Raw genomic sequence first — 19,460 nt, 5'->3', positions numbered from 1 at the left:
ACTATCACTAATACAACAGAAATATAACAAAAATACCATAATTTAGAAAATATGATATGAGACACAATTCAAGTACCATATATGATTATAGTAACATATCAAACATGAGAACTAAGAATCACCATAATTAATTAGAGACGATACTAAACATAACAAATACAATAACACATAGCTCACAATTAGAGACGATACTAAACATAACAAATACAATAACACATAGCTCACAATTAGAGACGATACTAAACATAACAAATACAATAACACATAGCTCACAATTAGAGACGATACTAAACATAACAAATACAATAACACATAGCTCACAATTAGAGACGATACTAAACAGAACAAACACAATAACACATAGCTCACAATTAGAGACGATACTAAACATAACAAATACAATAACACATAGCTCACAATTAGAGACGATACTAAACAAACATAACAAATAGCTCACAATTAGAGACGATACTAAACAGAACAAATACAATAACACATAGCTCACAATCACAATTAGAGACGATACTAAACATAACAAATACAATAACAAATAGCTCACAATTAGAGACGATACTAAACAGACAAATAGCTCACAATACGATACTAAACATAACAAAACATATAGCTCACAATTAGAGACGATACTAAACAGAACAAATACAACATAGCTCACAATTAGAGACGATATAAACATAACAAATACAATAACATATAGCTCACAATTAGAGACGATACTAAACATAACAAATAGCTCACAATTAGAGACGATACTAAACAGAACAAATACAATAACACATAGCTTACAATCAGAGACGATACTAAACATAACAAATAGCTCACAATTAGAGACGAAACTAAACAGAACAAATATATGACACATAGCTCACAATTAGAGACGACACCAAACATAACAAATAAAATAACACATAGCTCACCTCTACTGTGTTTGTATTAACGACTTAAACCTAACATACTTGCTAATCTTTTTATCTTCTATATTTATATATGACCGCGAATGTGGTCTCCTTCTATGCAAGATCATCTGTAAGTTGAGTTACAAACTCCAAACTTGAGGTAAAGATACAGCTTTCTTCGAGAAGAAACATGGGTTATGGGGCCGCGGCCTCAAATTAAGGCTAAAATGTCCAGTAAAAAATTAATGATATTTATCTATGATCACCACCATGATCCAGATTCAAACTCTGATCACAGCAATGCGTATCTCTGCATACTTTATATTTGGAGACATCGACTGTAACTTTCTCGAGTTTTTTTTCTTCTTTGTGCCATAAAGTTTCTTGACAATAAGAACTGTTTACCAAGATTTAATTAATACAACACTGACATAAACTTTATAGAAGATAACTAGTTCTGAAACGAACCCATTGTTTATTTGTTCAACTAAACAGAATAAATGGCTAATTTACCTGTATTTTTAACGTAAATCGTGGGTCTAATGGTTTATAGGAAATCATAATAACGTTTGTTCATTCAAGGTAAGTGAAATTGGAAAAAAAGGAAAATCTGAAAAGAAATAGTTTTAGTTTTATTTTCTGTCACAGTATTCAGGATTTGTTCTAAACTTAAAGGGCGTCAAGGAAAATATTCAGTATTTGGATATGAAACTTGCGTTTTGAGATTACACATTAAATCTCCAGGTAAATTTGTTACAAGGAACATTTTCATCTCCAATTTATCCTCGTAGTAACTGATCTGATATTTGAATTATTATTATTGTTATTATATCCCTTCTTTCAGTAAACAGCTGTTTATCATGTATCAGATGTTATGTTATTGTTATCAGGTCCTTTCTAGCAGCAAGCAACTGTTATTCATGAAATTGATGTTATATTATTATTATTAGAACCTTTCTAACAGTGAAAACTGTGTGTGACAAAACTGATGTTACATTATTATTATTAGATCCCTTCTAACAGTGAAAACTGTTTATCATGAAGCTGGTGTTATGTTATTATTATTAGGTCCTTTCTAACAGTAAACAACTGTTTATCATGAACCTGGTATTATATTATTATTATGAGATCCTTTCTAACAGGGAAAACTGCTTATCATGAAGCTGGTGTTATATTATCATTATTAGGCCCTTTCTAACAGTAAACAGCTGCTTATCATGAAAATTATGTTATGTTATTATTAGATCCTTTCTAATATTAAACAATTGTTTATCATGAATTTAATGTTATTATTATTAGGTCCTTTCTAACAGTAAACAACTGTGTATCATGAAGCTGGTGTTATGTTATTATTATTAGGTCCTTTCTAACAGTAAACAGCTGCTTATCAAGAAACTAATGTTATATTATTATTAGATCCTTTCTAATATTAAACAACTGTTTATCATGAAACTGATTTAATAGTTCTATCAATAAGAGAGAAGTGGAATAAGAAATTGGACATTTTGACCATACATCACATTTCTGTCAAAACAAAATAAAATAACAGTAGGTCTGAATATGACAGATTCATAAATATAGACAAAGCGAAGTAAAACATGGTTGAATAGCAAGATAAAATACTCAGTAAAATATTGTAGGAGTGAAGTTGTTAAAATACACAGCAAAAATATGGTTAATTGAAAGAAACAAACAGAAGGAGCGTAGTCATCTAGTAGTCAGGACGTTGAGTTGTGGCTGTAGTTAAAGAAGAAATACTAAAAAAAATTCTGTACTATGGTTTGTTTTACTTAATCTAAAATAAGTATGAAGGTATTAGTTTTTGTGTGGTAAACACTGTTTAAAAAAGTTCAGTAACAAGATAATAGTAGCCTCCAAGTATCAGGAAGAACTGAAACAATACACGTGATGCAGATAAAAGTTCTGTTCTGTACCAGGTGTCATGAGTACAATAATGGTACTTGTTCCTTGTTAAGATTTAAACAATAACTAAATTATGATAGTGTTAATAAAGGAGGATTTAAACAATAAATAAGTCATGACAGTATTACTAAATGAGGATTTAAACAATAACTAGGTTATGATAGTGTCATTAAAGGAGGATTTAAACAATACATAAGTCATTACGTCATGACAGTATTACTAAATAAGGATTTAAACAATAATTAAGTTACGATAGTGTCAGTAAAGGAGAATTTAAATAATAAATAAGTCACAGCAGTGTTACTAAAGGAGGATTTAAACAATAAATAAATCATGAGTGTAACTATTGAAAGATTTAAACAATAATTAAATCCTTATTTTCAAACATATATTGTTTCTATGCAAAGCGTTATTTTAACACATTATACTAAATATTTTCTGGATAGTAAAACTAAGACAACGAAGGAAGGTGCACAGTGCTGGATTTTACTGAATAAGTTGTTCTTTTGTTATATCAGTTGAGAAAAACTTTTATAATGTTCTTAATAGCACTATGAGAGAAACCTCTAATCATCGGTTTTAGTGAGATTACTATGCGCTGTGTAACGAACCTTTATTGACGTGTTTTGTTTTTCTTTTGGTGCTTTATTAACATTATGAGTGGTGTGGCCGACGTGTAGCAATTAGCAGTAACAAATTTCGTTTATTTACGGGATGATTTATTCAATAGAAAACCGGCTTTTTTCGAGTGAAAATAAACCGTTCTACACAGCTCTACAGCAATTCAGTGGCCAATTATTAAGAATTAAAAGTTAATATATTTGTCAAAAGAGGACACTGTTTGAAACAATATATGTTTGAAAATAAGGATTTAATTATTGTTTAAATCTTTCAACAGTAACACTCATGATTTATTAAGAATTAAAAGTTAATATATTTGTCAAAAGAGGGCACTGTTAGAAATTTTTCGTAAATCAAATCGTGAGAAACATTGAAAACAAAATCCATAATTACTAAAGATGCTTTGTATATAAAAACAACACTATTTGTTCGATAAACCGTGACTTTTAGTCTACAGTGATGCTGTATATGTCTCAGAATTGTTTAGATGAAACTTAATATAATACCATTTCAAAAAATAAATAAATTTATATTATTCCTGTTTCCAAAACTTTAAAGATATTGAAACTGAACGCAGAATTCAAGACAAGAGTACTGAATGAGGTAAAATAGTGAGTTGAAAAGAAAAACTTAACAAGTAAATAAGATATAGTGTAACAGGTAAATGAAACGTTCTTATTTAAATAACAAAGTGTAAAATTTGAAAATAATTAAATTAATTGTGGTATTTCTTAGCAGATAGAAAATGCAAAGAATTTACGTTGCGATCGGCTTTGTCTGGTGGTTAGGGAATTCGAATCACGGGTTCTAATCCTGTCACCGAAAACATTAAAATGTGAAGTTAAATCCCACTCTTCTTTGGTAAAAGAGTAGCTTAAGTGTTAGCGTTGGGTAGTGTTGACAATATACCTTCCTTCTAGTGTATCATTTTATAATGAGGAACGGTTAACACAGATGTTCTTCCAGTAGCTTTGCGCGAAATTCAGCGAACAAACAAATAAGTATACCACACGTAAACTGAGCGAAATATAGTAGAAAAACACGAAATAAAAATTAGTTTATCTTTAATAAATGTAAATTTTGCGTCAAGTCAGTAATTGTTAAAATGTTCAGATATTTAATGAAATATCTGCATATTTTCTAAGCACACTAAACTGAAACAACAGACCTGTCTTTCTTTTCCTTTGGTTTTTCATTGACAAAAATAAAATTGACTGAGAAATTGAAAACAAAATAGTACTTCGATGTAACATATTTCGTTTAAGTATTTAAAATTAAAATATATATATAAAAAATAACAATTGTTGAATACATTTTTAACTAAATAAATTTACAGTATTTTCTCCACTTCAAAAGAAACAAAAACCAAGTTCTTATTTTTAATTTAAAATTAATACATGTGAATTACGTTTGAAAAAAAAACGGCTTTCTGTTTCTCTTTTCGTTAGCAATCAAATTAATTTCACTGAATCAGATAACTCGCCAATACAGTATTTTGCTATCAATCCAACTTACTTCAGTGAATCGGGTATCTCGTCAAGTTTTGGAAGCAGTAAAAGTTATTTTATTTTAGAGCACTGTTACCTCAAGTAAGGCTGGTCATCCTAAGCCTATAGCCGATTACGATTACCACCGCCACCTTTACATTTTTTAAACTTATTTTCTGAAAGACGTTTGCTAATTTTCTATTAAGTCTATCGCAAGAATTAAACCCCAAATTTTAACGTAATATCTTTTGAAACTTACCACTGAGACAATGTAAATTATATTAATGTGTAAAAGTTGTTATTTTCCACGAAGAGGGGTATATATATTCTGAGTTCTCTCTTTACAATTATTTACATTTTCTATTTCTGGAATAAAAGGATTAACATTCCTTTTCTGTAATTTTTAACTTATTATTTTTAAAAGAATTTTTCGTTTGCATTTCGTTTTAATTTTTCTTTTCTAGAAATCGAGAACTACTGTTTCTCCTTTTACACTTTTTAACTTTCTAATGTTTGGGAAAGAAATTTATCCCAATTCTTTGTTACTTACCAGCAACGTAGGGAATAGAAATTAGTTTCTAAAAACGTCAGTTTATGAAAAGAAACATATTATTTATGTGTGTAGGTGCGCTATGACATAGGAACGGAATTTATTACCAGGCACTAGGTACGATGCCCACCTCTAATACAGCGGTAAGTTTACAGATTTAAAATGCTAAAATCAAAGGTTCGATTCCCCTCGCTGGGTATAGCAGATAACATGATGTGACTTTGCTATATGAAAAACACATTCACCTCTAGCCACGATTATGTTTGCACATGGATGAAAGCGAGATACAAACTATTTTAGAACTATGTCACGAGTTTAATAAAACTGGTGATTATAAATGAGCTACTCATAGGATTAATTCAGTAATCCACATACGTATTCCATAGAGTTAGTCATCGGATTAATTCAGTAATCCACAGACGTATTCCATAGAGTTAGTCATCGGATTAATTCAGTAATCCACAGACGTATTCCATAGAGTTAGTCATCGGATTAATTCAGTAATCCACAGACGTATTCCATAGAGTTAGTCATCGGATTGATTCAGTAATCCACAGACGTATTCCATAGAGTTAGTCATAGGATTGATTCAATAATCCACAGACGTACTGCATAGAGGAGTCAATATTTTTACTTAAATAAAACTTTTCTGATATGAATATCTCCTGACGAACATGTTTATAAAAATAAGTAACAGCTACATTTATTAGGTTAATTCCAAAACTACTTTTCTTTTATATTTCATATAATCTGATAAAGGTACAGTAAATGTACAGTGTTCAGAGTTTCTGTTAAGTTACACAACAGTGCCAAATGTTTTGTTTTGACAATTACTGCTGATAGCGCTCTCTAGCGAAAAATTATGTCTAGAACAATCTTCGAATGTTTCTATGATATTGGACATTTTAGTGCTAGCTTCTAAAATTAGTTTTAGCTCTGATGGTATTTTAAAGCGACATTAAGAGAAAGTACCATTATTGTGTTGTTGTTTTTCATGGAAGAGGTCAAATTATGGACAGGTGTTGTGAATTGTGTTTAATAGGAAGTAACACTATTTCAGGCAGCTATTTGGTTTTATAAGTATATATATATATATATATATTTAAATACGAAAATTAATAAATCATTATTTAAAATGAGGATAAACCATATTTATAATAACGATAATTGAAAACCTTAATCACATAATGTGTAAACAGGATTTTCGTGAAAACTATTAATGAAAGGTTAAAAGTTACTTTCACTTATTATTAACTACGAGAAACATCCTGTGGTTTTTCTTTCTGGATTTGTCGTTTAGAAAATACATATCCAATCAGCAGGTAGATGGTCTCTATAGCCTCGAACCAGGCCACTAAGGAGATCCCTAGCCATAGTCCCAGTTGTCCACCAAGGTTACTAAAGATTTCATTACTCTGAAACAAAATGTCTGCTTTATTGACACTTGTAATTCATCAATATATCACATACAATATTGACATATGTAACTGATCAAATGTCACACGCAATATTGATATTTATAATTAATCAATATATCACGTACAATATTGACATTTGTAATTCATCATATGTAGCGTAAGACCAAGTCGTGTCAATATAATTTCATGTTTCATGTTTCACTTATTATTAAACACCCGAAACTAATGAGTTACAAAACATTCTGGTTGTTTTCATTAGAAAAAAAAAAAAAAATTAGAACAAATAGTTCTTACCTGATACTTAGGCTGCTGCCTATAGATTATGTGATCTAACGTTTTGTAGAACACACGAAGTTTGGCGAAGTTCTCACTAAAAACAATCAACATTTATTTCAGTACAATAACCAAATATTAACGTCCATAATTTTAGTTAATTACAACCAAAACGTAAATGTTTATATACATATGTAATTACTAACGGGTCTTGTAGTTCGTTGCACCTTTTTACTGTAATTTCTCAAACAAGTTTTAGTTGAGACAGTAATTTAACGTAACAACCTAATAAACTTAGAGTCCGAAGATAACAAAAAGTAAGGAGAAAAAGCTAAAATGGGCATTTCAATTATTTCACATTAACCTGTTCAGTGCCGTAGACGAGATAACTCGTCCAAGCCGATCGGTAACACAGTGCCACGGACAAGTTAATTCGTTCTCAATAACGCCTAACTTCAACGCTAGATGTCAGCACCATACATGCATTTGACCTACTTACAAATTGTTTCACTTTCGATCCACAATGCCGTCAGAAAAAAGTTACAAAATGAAGAAGCATTACAGTTGTATTGTAGCAGCTGAAATACTTGGCAGTTAACAGGTTAATGTATATGAAAGTTAATTGTCTACCTAAATAATTTACTTATATTTATGTTGCCATACATATAGATGGATTTTTTTTTCATAGTTTTTTCCAAATCGTCACAACCTTTAGGTATTATTTGAAATAGAAATATAATATGCATTCTTACTATATATTAAACAGATATATGTACAGCCATTTTCTTTGCAGAAAGCCCTCTTGTGTTGTTTTTTTTTCATTGAATAACACATCGAGCTGTTTCCGTAGTAAAAGTAGGAACTTTCAACTCATTGATTTTCCACGAACACTCGAGTTTTATTGACAAGAAACATCAAAAGGTTCATGCTTATCATAAAATTACTCAATAGTCTGAAATTTAGTGAAATTACAGATTCGACAAGAAGCGCACGTTATGAGATGAACTCACCAAAACAGAAATATTGAGTTATGACAGAAGTATGACATAGATGGCGCTACGAACCATCATGCAACCATGATGATAAATATTAAATAAAGAAGCATAGTGTACACGTAGCGTTTTAATATCTAAAATATTAAAAGTAATTAATTATATACAAATCTGTTCATATTAGAAAAATCACAAACGTTTCAAGCACGTTTCAATTAACTTACTTTGAAGAGGTCCAACTTTGACGCAAACCCTGTAAAATAAATGCACGTTTGTAATATTTTCAGTAAATAATATCATGGTAATGACTCCACTAACAATGGATAAATATGAGTGGCATTGTTTTTCTCACTTACGTTAATTGCTACTTACAATAGATTAATCACCTAAACTTTTATTGAAACTGTCTCTAAATATATTAGAAATGCTTAAATAATGTGTATTTTTATTAAATACACAGGCTTGTGATGGTTTTATTCTCTTGACAGGTTTATACGTACTATGATATTTCCTGAACGCTGAATCCAAAACCATATCCATTTTTCTTCGACACTTATATATTTTACAATCATAACATGTAACAATCATAACATGTATTTTTTTCGTAAGTGAATCATTTTCATTGAAATCGGGTCATATTTTGCTTATGCTTAAAATATTGACAACCACTGGCTACATACACATTTCTTTGGCGATGTGGTTAAGACAATCGACTCGTAACCCGAGGATTGCAGGTTCGAATCCTCTTCGCACCAAATATGTTCGCCCTTTCAGCCGTGGGGTGTTATATGTGACGGTCAATCCCACTATTCGTTAGTAAAAGAGTAGCCTAGGAATTGGCGGTGAGTGGTGATGACAAGCTGCCTTCCCTCTAGCCTTACACTGCTAAATTAAGGACGACTAGCGCAGATAGCCCTCGTGTAGCTTTGCGTGAAATTCAAAACAAACCAAACATGTTTCTTTAAATAAATCGCCAGGTTAAAATCTCATCGGTCGTTTTACAACCCAACAGAAACACACTTTAAGTATATAAACGGTTAACCGGTCGCAGAATTAGTTTAGGGATGCACTTTGACATTAATTTTTCTTTAGTGCCATGAGTGAAGAACAAAGAGAAAGGTTTCATGAAAGCATCAGGGAAATGGAGAGGAGGTAACCGGAAAGGTGGAGAATCAGCATGATGGCTAATTACTATTGGTCATTTAAACGAGACGGTCCGGACACAATATATAAAGAAAAACCACAACGCGTACTCCTGAGACCAGAAGATGTAGAATTCGTACACAATTCAGAATAAATGAAAAACATATTTGTTTGACATCAATGTTTTTTCCCTTTTCTTTAGTTTGTTTGTATTTTTGTTAATAAACAAAATAATAACAAATGTTCATTGTGGTAAACTAAATAATAATTTGTTTCAAGTAAGTTTTATTTCTTCTCCATTTGTAGAAAAAATCCTTACATGATAGAAAAAAACAAGAATATTATTTTAAAAAATCTACGTAGGTGAATAAAGGAAAATCCGTTATTAAAACAAAAACAACTTTTATGAAGTTTAAATTCGCAGGCCTGTGATATTGGTCGAACTAAAGCACGTGAACGAGATTCTCCGTTAAAAGTCTGTCGTGGCTCAATGGTCAACATACAATGATATAAGGACCTGGGGTTCGAAACATGGTAAGATCACACAATTTTAAATATGAATGCGTTATAAAAGTGTAGGCAGCTAGTCTTGTTACTCAGTTAAATGAACTGGATAAAACTTGTGGCGGCGTATGTTGCTTGTTTATTGCTAGCTTTCCTCACTATCCAGACACCAGTGGGTTTTCTAATTTGGTCATTTAACCCATGTGCTTACAAAGTGTCTTTCAAGTTGTAGATTAAAATTTCAGTTCATCGTCAAAACACCTGAACGTATGAGGTACAGATGATGAGAAAGGAATGTTAGTCTGTTTGTTTCAGAACATCCTTTCAATGTTCACAAGGCCATCAGTAACTTTAAACCATAAAATATTCTTGTCTGACTGAACAATTGTATTTGACCACCATTCCTCTACTGGTTACAGTATAGCGGGACAACGAGACAGAAACCACGAATGGTCGTCCCGTATTAATAAGTATAAAAATTGAGCTTACTTAACGTTCCACAGCGTATCTTACAAACGTCCTTAAAACACACACAAACTGTGATTATACATACCATCTACAAGGATGTTTACCTAGATCTGTACAGTAGACATTTGACCTTTCTGGAATTTCAAAAGACACTGGGATGTTTTCGATTACGTAAAGTTAAAAAAAAACTGACCAATAAAAATTACATTTGTAATTAACACAGACAAAGATAGATACCAAAACATGTGTATTCACTTACACGTCTCGAACCTGAGTTGCTCTGGACTGTTTCCTGTGAAGGTTCTGGAAACTCTGACTCTTCCTCCATGTTAAACAACATTGATGACGACAAGGTCATATCAAATGTTGACTTTCTGAAAAAAATATATATAGTGATTAATGTACATGTTCCATATAATAATGTTAAAATCCTGGGTTCGATCCCTACAGTAAATAGCCCATTTTGAACCTTTACTCTTAAACAAAGAAATATTTTTGACCAACAGCCGATCTAGTTCACTACCAACAAACAGTACAATTAATAAATTAGAGTTCCTTCAACAATCTATATGCTACATTATATATGTAAAAACGGCTGGTTTGGATTGGGAAAATCTTTATGTAGAGGAGCGAACAACGTTTCGACCTTCTTCTGACGATAACTGAAGAAGGTCGAAACGTTGTTCGCTCCTCAACATAAAAATTTTCTCAATCCAAACCAGCCGTTTTAACATATATATTATTCTCTACAAGTGGGTTTTCTCGTCATCACTGATTATGTGCCACATTAAACTAATACAGGTTTATTGGCTACATTCACTGTATTACTGGTTGCTAATACAGGTTTGTCAGTTACGTTCACTGTACTGCTGGTTACTAATACAGTTTTGTTGGCTCCGTTCACTATGCTACGGGTTTATGGATTGTATAACATCTAGTGCTCTATAATGGAAACTGACTCTGTGATTCTTTGGCTCAACTCATATAAAGATTCATTACAATAAGAACAGGAACAGACGAACGACAGATAAATCTGTTTTCATTTATTTATTTTACCTCTCAGTTTTGTGTGAGTGAATGGAAGGCATAGATATTAACTAGTATTAACTGGTATAACGCAGCAAAGTACAACTCGAGAGTTGAGAAATTATTTTAATTGTGTAAAAGTATTGTTTACAGATGTAACTTTTATAGTGGACCCGTAAAAGATATTCCTCAGAAAAAACACATGTGTATTGTCTAAAGACGTAACACATGATGTATATTGATTAGAGACGTCTTAATTTTAGACGTAACTTTCGTATTTTGTAGTTACACAGATGTATATTGATTAGAGACGTAACTTACATATTTTTAGTTACATAGATGTGTATTGTCTAAAGACGTAACCTTAGTATTTTGTAGTTACAAAGATGTGATTGATTAGATGCGTAACATACGTATTTTGTGTGTTACCTATTAATATGTCAAATCAACTAAAATTATATATTTTAAAAATTATATTTAAATTACCTTGAGGACTGCAATATTATCATTAATGGTAAATAGTGATAAAATGTTTAGTGTAGGTGTCGCTGTAACAATAATTAGTGTATTTCACGGGACATTTAAATCTTTAACATACCTTTAACACAAAATTTAAATAAAACTTTTAAAATAGATCCAGAAATGTCAGATAAGCTTATTTTAGAACATTCCGTATTTTAATAAAAATATCATTAAAAGATTTACACCACGTGTACAAAGTCCACAGAACAGAAGCAAGTGAATGGACTTACAAATTAATTCTAAAATACAACTCTGAGTTCTCATTGAATGGATGAAAAAAAACACGGTTTTTGTTGTTTGTAGGTGTAAATTTTTCACCCGAAACACTTTTCTTTAGTTTTGTTTTGATATTCGCACAAAGCTAAATTAGGGACCGCTAGAGCAGATAATCCCTCGTGTTATTTTAATTACACAAAGCAAGTGTTTCAGTATGTACCACACAGACCTTACCCAGATCGCACGCAACAAAACTTAATTTATCAATACTACACAAAGCAGTATCTCGTCTAGATTGTTACACATACATGTGACAATACTTAACCAATATCACACGACAATACTTCATAAAGCTCATACGTAACAATAACATATCAATATCACACGACACGACAATACTTCAATATACACGACTCATATGCAACAATAACAATAACTACATATGTAACAATAACTTATCAATATCACACGACAATACCTCATAAAGTACATATGTAACAATAACTTATCAATATCACACGACAATACTTCATAAAGTACATACGTAACAATAACTCGTCAATATCACACGACAATACTTCATAAAGCTCATACGTGACAATAACTCATCAATATCACACGACAATACTTCATAAAGCTCATACGTGACAATAACTCGTCAATATCACACGACAATACTTCTTAAAGCTCATACGGGACAATAACTCGTCAATATCACACGACAATACTTCTTAAAGCTCATACGTTACAATAACTCGTCCAGATGTAAATGTATTACGTTCCCAAGAGTCGTAAACTCAGGAGTAATAATGTGCTATAAGTCATAATATGGCACGTTTTCACATTAATCGTTCTCTACTTCCATCAAACACATTTAATATATCAATTAACACGTTTTAGTTTCTGTAAAATAATAATAATATTTTAATAACAAAATCTGTGAAACCATTTTTGTACTTTACCTGCAAGAAAGTGGACAGTCACATTTTAGTGTCCTGTTCTTCACACCCCCCAAAACGTCGTCCAAACAGCAAACTACAGTAAAAAACAAACAAAAAACACATCACGCAGTGGTACAAACGTTATAATCAGGATAACAATAGCGTGAATTAGTATACTAATAGAGGACGCCTTAATGTTTGTACTGTTCAGTCAGACTAAGCTATTTCAACCTTGTTTTTTGTAATGTAACTTTAATATTATAATCCCAACTGCACCATGTCTGCGAAGTCACAGTGCTAAAAAACCGGGTTTTGATGCCCGTGGTGGGCAGAGCACACATACCCCATTATGAAGTTTTGTGCTTAATTTTAAACAAACAAACAATTAACAAAAATATTTTAATCGTATAGTTAATTAAGTTTTCCTGATTAACTTATTTTTCAACATTCCATTTAGTTAAGTTTTAGTTTACGTTATTCAGAAATATCTATACTCATTAATTATTCAACTCAAACACAGGTTTTACGTTAAAATGATAACATTAGCTCGTGTGACAAACCTCAAACTCTTATTACATATTTACACCATTTCTAACTTTTCAACTTGTTCTAAGATTAATAATAGTTTATACTATTTCTTTTATTTATTCTAATATGGTACACATCTATTTTACTTTCCAGCAAAGGAAAGAAAGAGACATGTCACAATCAGGTAAGTCTGTACCTTCTTACCAGCAACAAGTTAATTCATGTGCATTTTACACGTTATATTATAAATGTTCTTGCAAAGCTACACAAGAGGTGTCTGAACTGGCAACCCTTAATTTTAAACTGGTAGATTAAAGGTGAAAATGACTAGTCAACAGCATCCGTTCATAAACCTTGGATTAAATTACTGTTTGACTGTAACTCTTACAATGCATCTAAAGCCCAAATTGTAAAATGTGTTGTTTTTTTGTTGTAGAAAAGGAAAGTAAAATATAAATTAGCATTGATTGATATCAAAATTAATTACTACATAATAGTTTATTCTATCATGTAAATGAAACACAGATGTAGTGTTCAGTCGGGTTTAATAAAACATCATCTAACTAGGTTAATAAAACACAGATGTAGTGTTCAGTCAGGATCAATAAAACATTATCTAACTAGGTTAATAAAACACAGATGTAGTGTTCAGTCAGGATCAATAAAACATTATCTAACTAGGTTAATAAAACACAGATGTAGTGTTCAGTCAGGATCAATAAAACATTATCTAACTAGGTTAATAAAACACAGATGTAGTGTTCAGTCAGGATCAATAAAACATTATCTAACTAGGTTAATAAAACACAGATGTAGTGTTCAGTCAGGATCAATAAAACATTATCTAACTAGGTTAATAAAACACAGATGTAGTGTTCAGTCAGGATCAATAAAACATTATCTAACTAGGTTAATAAAACACAGATGTAGTGTTCAGTCAGGATCAATAAAACATTATCTAACTAGGTTAATAAAACATAGATGTAGTGTCAGTCGGTTTCAATAACACATCATCTAACTAGGCTGATATAATTAAACACAGATGTAAGTTCAATTGGGTTAAATAACACATCATCTAACTGGGCTAATAAAACATAGATGTAGTGTTCAGTTTTTTTTACTTTACCCAGTTGGTGTACAAAAGAGTTTTCTCTATTAGACTTTAATGTTCTGATATTTTACTTCTGAGGTATCAAACTTTACATTATTGTATTACAGTTGTGTTTATTGTTTAAATACTGCCTGTATTAATGTTCATATAACATACGGTTCTTGAACAATGAGCTATCTGCACTTCCACCACAGCAGGGAATGAAACTCTCGATTTTAGCATTGTAAGTCTTTCAGCTTTCCGCTGACACCCAAAAGAGGATTTCTTTAGTTGCAGTGAGTAGATATATAATAAAAACATACCTTCTTTCAAACTACGTTATCCCGTACGTTATAGGTGGATATGGTTTTCGAGCCATCATACAATTGCCAAGCTTATGTACTATTGATAAGTTGTGACACTGTTGACAAGCTATTATATTGTTCACCAGTTGTCATACTGTTGGTACTACAGCCCTTTGTGTAACTTTAGACAAAAATTCTAAAATAGGCAGTAGTTCAACACTTACCGTGGGCATCCGATTCTAGTGAACATATTTCAAAACCTTCTCTTAGTTTCATTGATGGATCAGTACAGTTACATAGTCTTAAACTAAGGTCTTGTAAACAATCGAAGAAACAATCCTATTAAAACGTAAATATAAATGTTAGTCAAATGTATGGTTCTAACAATTAATTATAATGTAGTACTATATACTGATAAACTGGTTCTGATAATTATAATGTAGAATGATATATTGATAAATTGGTCTTGACAGTTATAATGCGGTATGCGGTATTTTATGCTGAAAATTTGTCCTGATAATTAATTATAATGTAATATTATATACTGATAAACTGGTCCTGATAATTATAATGTAGTTTGATATGCTGATAAACTGGTCCTAATAATTAATTATGATATGATATTATATACCGATAAACAGGTCCTGATAATCATGATGTAGTTTAATATATACTGATAAACTGGTACTGATAATTGTAATGTAGTATGATATATACTTTATAATGTAGTATTATATACTGATAAACTGGTCCTGATAATTATAATGTAGTTTGATATGCTGATAAACTGGTCCTAATAATTAATTATGATATGATATTATATACCGATAAACAGGTCCTGATAATCATGATGTAGTTTGATATATACTTTATAATGTAGTATTATACACTGATAAACTGGTACTGATAATTGTAATGTAGTATGATGTATACTTTATAATGTAGTATATATACTGATAAAATGCTTTTGATAATTATTATAATGTGGTATTATATATTGATAAACTGGTCCTAACAGTTATAATGTATATATATGGTCCTGATAATTATAATGTAGTATTATGTACTGATAACCTAGTCCTAATAATTGATTATAATGTATTATTATATACCGATAAATTGGTCCTGATATTTATATCATACCGTATTATATACTGATAAATTAGTCCTGACATTTATAATGTAATTTAATATACTGATAAACTGGTTCTGATAATTATAATGTAGTAATATATAATGATAAACCGGTTCTGATAATCATAATATATTATTATTTGTTAGTTTCTTTGTTTCTTAGAGGAAATCTACATTACGGAATCTTTTGTGTCCACCGTGAGGGATCGAGCCCTTGGTTTAGATTGTTATATACTATCAACTGTGTTCACCGTGAGAGATCGAGCCCCTGGTTTAGATTGTTATATACTATCAACACGATGTGCAAAAGCTCTTTGTTCCAACACAAAAGCATCAAATTTTTCAATACCAAATGTCGAGTGGCCGGTCCGTGCGACTCATCTTTATGGTAGTTACGACACCTGTCTTTATAAGGAGGAGGCAGACGTTCGAAAGTTACCTGGAATAGTAAATATACAGAATTGGCTTATACTCTTTCACCTTGTTGTTTTATAATTAAAGGTCAAATAGTGCGATATCAAAGTCAAATGTCTCCTCTGCGCAGTCATCCGTGGGCAGAAGTCATATAAAATGAGCGGCTGCTTTGGTGTGTCGCTATCCCCTAAAATAAGATTTTCTTATTTCGTTTACGTAATTATTTAACATAACAGTTAGCTGCCAAATATAATTCTTAACTGTAGAACTTTCGGAGGGAGCTATATATCCACTCTACATTGAAACTTGTGTGTTCTGATTACCCTCCTGATAGGCTTTCATCTTACTAAGGCCGGTTCCATATTCTATTATGAATATGCACTTTCCACCCATGAATGGAATAGGCCTAATAATAATGATAGAAAAATCACATTAGAGGTAAGGGATTCGTTGTTGTTTTTATATTCCCCTTAATTCGTTCCCTTAACGAATTTTAAATCAGCATGTAGTTGCGACAAAAGAAAAACACATATTTTAAATCTATCTTCTTTTTTTCTGCAACATGTCGATGCCCAAGAGACTTTTCCTACATCACCATAATTCATCAGTTGGAATAAAAATATCAGTAGACAAAACTCAATTTACAATTCTACTTTATATGCAGCACAAATCCTGTAATGTCACAATAATTTCTTAGTAGCTAAAAATAGCGAATCTATGAAATAATTAGGCCTAACAACGGTGTAGTGTCAAGCAAGCTGAAACAGACATATTAGTCCTCTAGGCACTAAAATAACATTTATAAAGTCAGCCAATTAAAGTTTTTAAAAGAGTTAATATTTAATATTCCTGATTTTATAGCTGTTGTTTTTATTGTTTTAGTGTTTAAGAATCTTTCATTTGAAGAGATTATTTCTGAACATTTAAAATGTATGAATAATTATTCTGCACTTCATTAATATAAGCACACGGGCAGAGTTTAGGTGAAAATAATTTTAGTTTTAAAACTAAATAATAAGAACATACATCGCAAAATTTTCTACTTTTAATCTACGATCTAAAAATATGAAAAAATAGTTTGATAAATTGCAGAAAAATGTGATTCTTAGTTTAAGGATTTTTTATTCATAGAGGACTTTAAAACTTACCTTGGAAACCATTACTGACGTTTGCAATCCAGGACTAATGTCGATACCCTCGTTCTCAGGCTGTGGAACAATACGAGAATCATGGACGACAACACGAGCACCAACTGTAGATGTTATTTCATCAAGATATTCATCTCGTTCTAAGTTCAACTCCAACGTTAGACCTAGCAAAACTCAGATAAAGGAACATTGTATAGTAACGTATTAAATGAAGGCTACGCAAATATCTTTCGTAATTTACACTGTTTCTAGCGAAATCAATTTGGAACGTGGGTAAAACATGCACACATTTCTTTAACAAATTATACGAAGTGTAAAATGTTCAGTAATCCCTCTTGATTTTTTAAGTTATCTACAAAAACCTTAATCATTTCTAGTATTCACGACATAAAAAAACACAAAAAACATTTTTTACCACAGTACCATATTGGTCACAAACCGAAGATACTGGTATTGAAAAATGATATTTAATACAATATTCACTTAGTAGTCGTATTTCGTTCTGCTGATTTTGAAAATCACAGACTTATCACTTTGAATATCAAAACTTTTAAATAAAAAATATATTGTTTTACGTATTGGCTATCTTAAAAAATCTCTGAAGGAACTTATTCCACAGGAGATATATTTTTCTCCTGCAAGGGAAAGCAATTGGAATACTTGAAATTTGTATTTTTTCTATAAGAATATAATTTATAAAAATATAAATAAATAATAAAAATAATAACCACATCTTACCACTCAAGGCTCCCATAGATTTCACTTTTTTTGTCACTGACGTATTTGACCAGTCTGCGTTAAATGTAAAGCAGTTTCCATACAGATACGATGTAAAGATTGTGAAATTCCTATAGAAGAAAGATTAACTAAAGCTTTCACACAACAAAATACGTTCACAGGATAAGGAATGTTTCATGAAACAGTAACGATAATCTCTGTTTAACTTAAACAAAACAGATTCATAGATTTTCAAATACTTTCACATATTTCACTAGTGTACGTAAATAATAATTTTAATCTTGCAAGTCTGGACTAAACTCATTACAAACTGATCAGCCTGGTTCTGTATTTCTATCCTATACTTCTGTGTCACTGAGTCACAACAAACTGTAACTGATTCTGTATTTTTTCTCCTGTACTTCTGTGTTAACTGATCTACGTGATTCCGTATTTTCTTTACCTGTACTTTTGTGTTACTGGGGCCACTAGAAACTGATCTATCTGATCCTGCATATTTTAATCTGTACTTCTGTGTCACTGGAGTCATTACAAACTGATTTACCTGATTCTGTGTTTTTCTATCCAACAATTAAACAAAGAAGAATTGGTAAATAACACAAACGAAAACAAACAAGAATAAATCTTTGAAAATTTGATGAAAGTCGTTTTTACTCCAATTAAGAAACACTATCGTTAAAATTTAACTGCTAGGAGTGTCTGAAGGAATAGATTAAATATAGAAATGCTAATTTCTGCATCCCAATGGGTCATTTTCTTAGAGTTGGTACGCAATCTACAAGAGGTCTTGAGAACAGAAGCCGACTAAGTAATGGTTGAAGTAAACAACAGTCATTTCTGTCACGTATAAAGTAACTACATTCCCTGTTATCATCAAGTTCTCGGAAGAACTAGTATTAGAATGTTAGGGTCTGAAGAAGCCAAGCCAGGAGCAAGGATGACCCAAAACCAGTTACAGACATTGGACTTTGGTAACGATCCAACACTACTAAACCATATTGGACATCTACTACTAGGTGACGATCCAACACTACTAAACCATATTGGACATCTTCTACTAGGTGACGATCCAACACTACAAAAGTATATTGGATATCTGTTACCA

At 31.2% G+C, this 19,460-nt stretch overlaps 1 protein-coding gene across 1 annotated transcript; it reads right to left on the bottom strand.

Annotated features, from left to right (window-relative positions):
* Positions 1-6,672: 6,672 nt before the first annotated feature.
* Positions 6,673-18,457, bottom strand: LOC143238445 (epithelial sodium channel subunit beta-like). Its single transcript, XM_076478673.1, has 9 exons — positions 18,356-18,457; positions 17,618-17,781; positions 16,405-16,494; positions 15,146-15,260; positions 13,020-13,092; positions 10,553-10,667; positions 8,403-8,431; positions 7,208-7,283; positions 6,673-6,910 (listed from the first exon to the last, which is right to left on the bottom strand). The coding sequence occupies exons 1-9, from the start codon at positions 18,369-18,371 to the stop codon at positions 6,746-6,748; spliced, it is 843 nt and encodes a 280-aa protein (XP_076334788.1). The 5' UTR covers positions 18,372-18,457; the 3' UTR covers positions 6,673-6,745.
* Positions 18,458-19,460: the final 1,003 nt, after the last annotated feature.

This window comes from Tachypleus tridentatus, chromosome 13, assembly GCF_004210375.1.
Source record: "Tachypleus tridentatus isolate NWPU-2018 chromosome 13, ASM421037v1, whole genome shotgun sequence".
NCBI classification, from domain to species: Eukaryota; Metazoa; Arthropoda; class Merostomata; order Xiphosura; family Limulidae; genus Tachypleus; species Tachypleus tridentatus.
The sequence above is the reverse complement of the archived record's forward strand: the minus strand, read 5'-3'. Positions and strand labels throughout refer to the sequence as shown.